We start from the raw sequence: 8013 nt of genomic DNA, 5'->3' as shown, positions 1-8013 counted from the left end.
CACCTTTAATAAAAGCATTGTGCAGTATTTTACAATTGTGTTTTTATAGCATTACTTTGAATCACTTTGTTTTTAAGGTTGAAAAAGAAAGAACCTCAGTGCAAATAAACAAAAAATAAAGGACACCGTTCACATCAATGTATTTCCATATTTTAATTCAAGTTAATACAAGCTCAAACAAGAAACTTAAATATAAACATAAATATGGATATCTATAAAACAGTCATTTAGTCGTATGCTTTAAGAATAACATGCTACACCTTAAACAGGTTTAAAAAAAAATAAAAATACAACAGCTGAGAGATGAATGTTTATTCCTCTTCATACAGTAAAGACAAAGCTAACAGGCTAAAATTAGCATAAATGAATATGTTTTATAGCTGGTACATGGACGTGAAACTTCTGTGAATATGAAGTCATGATCTGGTGTGTGTGTGTGTGTGTGTGTGTGTGTGTTTGTGTGTGTCCTTTTGAACTAAAAATACTGAGGATCAAACAGTGGTTAAAACGTGAAAGTTACACCAGCTTTGAATATTTTATGTTCGTTAAATTTTGCACTGGAATGTTCAGAGGTGTGTTCTCTAACGTGGCACTTACTTTCAATTAGAAAACTAACAAGAACATGTACATTTGTAAACTTTTGCACATCATTTTCATAGCTGCTCGTAGCCTTGTCCGCGGCGATCTCGGGTCAGAACATAAACCAGAACCGCGATCAGAACCACTCCCACAACCACAGCGCCCAGAACTATCGGGAGGAGCCGCTTGGTGTAGTCCGCCCAGCACTCCACCTCTGAAAATACAGCACAGTTAACAGTTCTGATGGGTCTTTCCCTGTATCTTTCAGTCATCATTCAAATGTCCTAAAGTTTGCAGACACTGAGCTAATTTAAGGTGCACTCGTTATGAATAATGTGTACGGAAGCTGATCATGAGCCTTAGGGCACTGTACCCAATGTGGTGTACGCCCCTGTCCCCAAGCACTAAGCTGTGAAGCTGTGTTGTCTGGAGTAATGGAGTTCCATCAAATACATGTGGCATGATCATCCATCATCAGGACCTGACCTCACCAACAATGCTCTCCTGGCTGCTATCAGATCCTCACAGCAATTTTTATGACATCAAGTGTAAAGCTATCAGTTCCTGATGGTAATAATAAACAACACATCCTCAACAGAGAACACTCTTCTGCAAACCCTTACAAACATCTACTTGAAATCTATATATTAGACACTGTGTGTGGTTAATGTATCCAAACCTTTCCCAAAGGCTCCGTTGGGGAGGTCGAAGGCCTGGATCTGCAGAGAAACCAATGTGAGTTTGAGGTTTTCAGACAGAATCAGGGACGTGTCCGATTTGCACTTGAAGCTCTTGCCATTTTTCATTCTGAAAAGCTTCTCATGGTCCATTATTCCAGGGTAGATTTTACCTGTGGAGAAGAAAAACATTAGCCATGCCTCCTGCTGCCCTCCCGATCTGTTAGTGACACTGGAGATTAATTAGCAGTTAGCATTCTACTCCAAGCGTGTTGAGCTAATAGAACTGAATTAGGAGTTAGCATTCGGCTCCAAGCGTATTGAGCTAATAGAACTGGATCAGCGGTTAGCATTCTCCTCCAAGCGTGTTGAGCTAATAGAACTGAATCAGCGGTTAGCATTCTCCTCCAAGCGTGTTGAGCTAATAGAACTGAATCAGCAGTTAGCATTCTCCTCCAAGCGTGTTGAGCTAATAGAACTGAATTAGGAGTTAGCATTCTCCTCAAAGCGTGTTGAGCTAATAGAACTGAATTAGGAGTTAGCATTCTCCTCAAAGCATGTTGAGCTAATAGAACTGAATTAGGAGTTAGCATTCTCCTCCAAGCGTGTTGAGCTAATAGAACTGAATTAGGAGTTAGCATTCTCCTCCAAGCGTGTTGAGCTAATAGAACTGAATTAGGAGTTAGCGTTCTCCTCCAAGCGTGTTGAGCTAATAGAACTGAATTAGGAGTTAGCATTCTCCTCAAAGCGTGTTGAGCTAATAGAACTGAATTAGGAGTTAGCATTCTCCTCCAAGCGTGTTGAGCTAATAGAACTGAATCAGCAGTTAGCATTCTCCTCCAAGCGTGTTGAGCTAATAGAACTGAATCAGCAGTTAGCATTCTCCTCCAAGCGTGTTGAGCTAATAGAACTGAATTAGGAGTTAGCATTCTCCTCAAAGCGTGTTGAGCTAATAGAACTGAATTAGGAGTTAGCATTCTCCTCAAAGCATGTTGAGCTAATAGAACTGAATTAGGAGTTAGCATTCTCCTCCAAGCGTGTTGAGCTAATAGAACTGAATTAAGAGTTAGCATTCTCCTCCAAGCGTGTTGAGCTAATAGAACTGAATTAGGAGTTAGCGTTCTCCTCCAAGCGTGTTGAGCTAATAGAACTGAATTAGGAGTTAGCATTCTCCTCCAAGCGTGTTGAGCTAATAGAACTGAATCAGCAGTTAGCATTCTCCTCCAAGCGTGTTGAGCTAATAGAACTGAATTAGGAGTTAGCATTCTCCTCCAAGCGTGTTGAGCTAATAGAACTGAATTAGGAGTTAGCGTTCTCCTCAAAGCGTGTTGAGCTAATAGAACTGAATTAGGAGTTAGCATTCTCCTCCAAGCGTGTTGAGCTAATAGAACTGAATTAGGAGTTAGCATTCTCCTCCAAGCGTGTTGAGCTAATAGAACTGAATTAGGAGTTAGCATTCTCCTCCAAGCGTGTTGAGCTAATAGAACTGAATTAGGAGTTAGCATTCTCCTCCAAGCGTGTTGAGCTAATAGAACTGAATTAGGAGTTAGCATTCTCCTCCAAGCGTGTTGAGCTAATAGAACTGAATTAGGAGTTAGCATTCTCCTCCAAGCGTGTTGAGCTAATAGAACTGAATCAGCAGTTAGCATTCTCCTCCAAGCGTGTTGAGCTAATAGAACTGAATCAGCAGTTAGCATTCTCCTCCAAGCGTGCAGAGTTAAGAGTGCACTCCTAAAAAAGGTGCTACAAAGGTTTCCATGAATTATGCCATAGAAGAGCCACATTTGGTTCCATAAAGAACTATGTTTAAGAAAGGTGTGTGAGAGAAGAACCTTTTAAAGGTTTAAAAATCCATCTCTTGTTCTTTACGCATTTAAACGTATCAGCAAACGTGATTCTTTATGGAACTAGAAGTGGTCATTTTATGCATCGCTCAAAGAAATGTTTGTAGCGCCTTTATTTTTAATCAATGACTATATTAACACTTAAGTTTCTCTCTCGCTCTCACTCACACACACACACACACACACACACTAGTAGTTTTGTCTACGTAAGATAGTTTGGGTAAATCAGATTTTCCTCAAACTCAACAGAAACCCTTATATGGTGATTATTGTTGCTGCTCTCACTCTTGCATTTGTTACACGGCGGCGCCGGCTCCAGGGATGACCTCAGTTTCATGACGAAGGACACACTCCCCTCCTGCAACAAATACAAATGTAATAAAAACAAAACATAAACCAATGCAGCGAGAAGAACAGACGTCCCTCACCTAATAAACAGTGAAGAATACCACGGTGTAAAACCCTCCTCCCTTTTGTTACAGATTCAGAACCTGTCCCACGGCTGTCAGTGATCACTTTAAAATGTAACTACGCCCCCTAGCTTCAGCAGAGAAAAACCCCAGGGGACGAGGAGACCAGTGCAGCACGGTGGGATACGCTGGCTCCGGTCCGAGCCTGGCACAAGGCGGTGGGGACAGGGGGTCGGGGTCGGGGTCGTAGCTCACTAACGTGCAAACCATGACGTGTCACCACACTTGGGTACGGAGCCGTCTCATCCTCGTCTACAACACAGCGATCGACTCTGTTCATGAAGCCAGGTCTGAGGTGGAGTTTCACTGTAATCACTGAAACAAGTCCTGGTTTGAATGGAATCAGTGGAAAGTGTGTCCTGGTTAATGAATGTTAGCCAATCAGCTGCGATGTGAAGGGGAAGGCGGAGTCTAAAGCAGTGTCTGAAACGTCCTAAATGCTGTGTGTTTTCAGACACAGCCAAATTAAAATGAGTTAGAAGGCCTCTGTTCAGAAAAAACAGCAATCAATGATCAAAACAAATATTTAATGTGTCATGGCTTTAAAACCATAACTTTAAAAGAGAGAGAAAACATTTCAGTGCACGTCGTTAATGTGAAACAGTAGTTTTTCATGTGTTGAAGTTACAGAACCTGAGCTCGCTCTGAGATATCCCCAAACTTCACGACCCGATTGTACCTTAATGAAGGTGAACTCCAGGTATCCTCCGTCGAAGACGAGGGAGAGGACGGTCCTCTGGTCGCTGCAGTAACCCGTCGCTGTGGTGGATTTAGGGTCCAGGTTAAAAAATCCTTTCTTCTGTAAAAACAAACAAACGCTTTCATCCAAAATGTTGATGTTGCGTGATTAGAAACTGATTCCTTTTCTATTTACAGTGCGTTGTTTCTATTGTCTTTTCAGACTCAGCTCTTACACTGAGACTGTCTGCTTTTGAAGTTTAATGCTGTGTGTGTGTGTGGCCAAAGACTGTGATGCTGTGGTGAAAAAAAAACTCTTTTAAAGGTAGTTTCTGATATTTTTTATTTTATTTCTGATGTTTTTATGAGGATTGTTGATTTTGAGAATATTCTCAGACAGAGCTTTCGGAGGCTGTTTCTGTTTCGAGTGTGTGCACGTCTTTTCACAGTCACTTCAGAGATGTGTGAATTGTCTGGTCACAGCAGAGTGTGTGTGTGTGTGTGTGTGTGTGGTGTAACAGAGAGAGGGTAAAAACTGAACAACACTTGCCACCCGTACCTTATTGTCAGTGATGGTGAGCGTGGCCCCGAGGCTGGCCCTCACACACACTCGGCCCTGGGTATTTTTCAGGATGAAGTTCCCCAGGGTCGGGGCCGTCTCTTTGGGCTTGAGAGTGGGCTTTTTCGTCACATTTATCCCAGACCCGAGGTTCTCGTTCTCACCGGAGTGGTCCAGCAAAGCTTCAGAGAGCAAGGGCCCCACATCCTCAGACGCCTCACACACCACAGAACTTCCTGTGGGTTTTACACAAAGAGACCGAGTTCAAACTGACTCTGATCTCAGCTTAAACACCACACACACACACTTAACCGTCTCCGTTACACACTGCTACTTTCAGCAGTGTACGAGTTACGCTGGGCTTTCTCAACCCAACTGTGTTCAGACTTCGGAGAAAACACGGCTCATTGATCACCACACACCGCTCAGCGCCTACAACACACATCATAAACTCTCCATGCGTCTGAAGAACCGCGTCACGGTACGTTGTTCCTCAGGAGGGCGCTTTGGCCAAGAATTAAAACAGTTTTACTGCAGTGAAGCTTCTCTCAAACTATTACTGCGTATTACAGTTACAGCACAAATCAATTACACAACAATTACTGAATCATTTCAACACAAATATTACAGCACACACTACAGAAAATACAGCACAAAACAGAAAATACAGCACAAACTACAGAAAATACAGCACAAACTACAGAAAATACAGCACAAATTACAGCACAAACTACAGAAATACAGCACAAACTACAGAAATACAGCACAAACTACAGAAAATACAGCACAAATTACAGCACAAACTACAGAAATACAGCACAAACTACAGAAAATACAGCACAAACTACAGAAAATACAGCACAAATTACAGCACACACTACAGAAAATACAGCACAAAACAGAAAATACAGCACAAACTACAGAAAATACAGCACAAACTACAGAAAATACAGCACAAATTACAGCACAAACTACAGAAATACAGCACAAACTACAGAAATACAGCACAAATTACAGCACAAACTACAGAAATACAGAACAAACTACAGAAATAAAGCACAAACTACAGAAATACAGCACAAACTACAGAAATACAGCACAAATTACAGCACAAACTACAGAAATACAGAACAAACTACAGAAATACAGCACAAACTACAGAATTCAACACAAATTGCAGATAATACAGCACAAACTACAGAAATACAGCACAAATTACAGCACAAACTACAGAAATACAGAACAAACTACAGAAATACAGCACAAACTACAGCTCACTGTCAGAAAACTGCCACTGTGGTGGTGTCCTCAGTGGATCACATACAGTGCCTTTAATCAGGAATCATAGCTGTACTTTACTCTATTTTAACTGTAGATTAAATTGTAAAGTCGTGTTGGTGTCACTCGCTCCGTTTCATCTCCAGGACTTTTATTGTGTTCTTTAATTCTCCACAGTTGTAGAATGAAAGATTACAGAGACCCCCCTCTCCTTCTGGAGAAGAGAATGTAATAAACCTGGACTCTAACACCACTGCTGTACCTTTAAAGATACACTCCACTGTTTGTAGCTTTAGCGACAGTGATTTACCTGCACTGTACCTTTAATTCTGAGAGTGTATAAACAATTACAGCACAAATAAAAATTACAGAACAACTACGACTACATGAGATTCTGTGTGCTGCCAGTACACACTTCTGTGGTGATCCACCTCTTACCTGAATACCTGAATACGAGAGAGAGAGAGAGAGAGACTAGGATGCCTGCGTTACTCTGTGTACGTCTCAGGTCCAAAACAGCAACTTTACAGAGGGAGGGAAAAAAACCTTCTTAACTTTCAGTGGAAGTCAATTTTATTGAGAGTAACTTTGGAGTGTTTCTATTGGTTCATTCCTCATGAGATCTTCACAGTGTGAAGGACAGCTGCTGCGTTCAAATGATGTGGAGAACTTTTTTCCATTGAAAACAAAGACTGAGATACACCTTTTCCATTGGACAGCGACAGTTCACTGAATATAAAAGATTTAATTTCATCCCCTGAGATCACATTAATTCAGTTTTAACTGCTTGCCTCCTGCTGATGTCTGAGTTTAGGATGCGGAGGCGTTGCACCACAGCGTAAAGAAAATGAAACTCACCCAGGAAGAGGAGAGCGGAGAGAGAGAGAGAGAGAAACATGGTGTTGAGTCTCGCGTCAGTCGCCTCCAGACACTGCTCTGAATATAGAAGTGAGTTTATAAGAAGACGGCTTAGGAAAAACTATTTCACCACCAGCGCTGCCCTTAAGGCCAAGCCCCACACTGGGAGGGGTTTAGAGTTTAAATGTGGCCAGCACCTACAGAGCAGTGATAGTGCTGCTGTTACAACCCCACCTCGTGGGCAGGGGGCTGTGATGTTGCATTTTGTTTAACCTTTAAGATAAAGGTCACTATAAATGTAACTACAGATCATCCATAACATTAACATGACCCCCACTGTCTCTCTGTAGTTCTACTATTACACACTGTAGTCCATAAGTGGCTCTGCATATTTTGTTACCCCCCTCTCCCCCTGTTCCTCAGCGCTCAGGACCCCCACAGAGCAGGTGTGATCATTCTCAGCGCTGCAGTGACACTGACGTGGTGGTGGTGTGTTAGTGTGGGTTGTGCTGGTGTAGAGTGGATCAGACACAGCAGTGCTGCTGGAGTTTTTAACCCCCTCAGTGTCTGGACCGAGAACAGTCCACCGACCGAAAACATTCAGCCGACAGCGTCCTGTGTCACTGATGAAGGACTAGAGGACGAGCGACACACACTGTGCAGCGACAGATGAGCTACTGTTCATTCATTCATTCATCCACCTACCAACATGTGTTTTTGGAGCGTGGGAGGAAACTGGAGCACCCAGAGGAAACCCACGCAGACACAGGGAGAACACACCACACTCCTCACAGACAGTCACCTGGAGGAAACCCACGCAGACACAGGGAGAACACACCACACTCCTCACAGACAGTCACAGACAGCAGATAAGATCTCCTTAATGTCTCTGTAGTTTCTCCTAGACCACAGTGAGAGCATGGAGAGATGAATGAGACTTTTACACTCCTGAGATAAAGAGCTCAGTGATCTTACAGGCATCTCCTCTGGAGTTTTAGTGGAGATCTCAGTAAAGTCTCAAACTGTGCAGAGATCTGACAGATGAATTAAAACCCTACTCTTCGTTATAT

The 8013-nt window shown here is 42.5% G+C and overlaps 1 protein-coding gene across 1 annotated transcript; it reads right to left on the bottom strand.

The window, feature by feature from the left end:
- Positions 1-211: 211 nt before the first annotated feature.
- Positions 212-7071, bottom strand: LOC136680189 (lysosome-associated membrane glycoprotein 3-like). Its single transcript, XM_066658553.1, has 6 exons — positions 6944-7071; positions 4808-5043; positions 4250-4369; positions 3386-3458; positions 1259-1429; positions 212-793 (listed from the first exon to the last, which is right to left on the bottom strand). The coding sequence occupies exons 1-6, from the start codon at positions 6981-6983 to the stop codon at positions 654-656; spliced, it is 780 nt and encodes a 259-aa protein (XP_066514650.1). The 5' UTR covers positions 6984-7071; the 3' UTR covers positions 212-653.
- Positions 7072-8013: the final 942 nt, after the last annotated feature.

This window comes from Hoplias malabaricus, unplaced genomic scaffold (genome assembly GCF_029633855.1).
Source record: "Hoplias malabaricus isolate fHopMal1 unplaced genomic scaffold, fHopMal1.hap1 scaffold_518, whole genome shotgun sequence".
NCBI classification, from domain to species: domain Eukaryota; kingdom Metazoa; phylum Chordata; class Actinopteri; order Characiformes; family Erythrinidae; genus Hoplias; species Hoplias malabaricus.
Note: the sequence above shows the minus strand (reverse complement) of the source record. Positions and strands in the feature narration are given on the sequence as shown.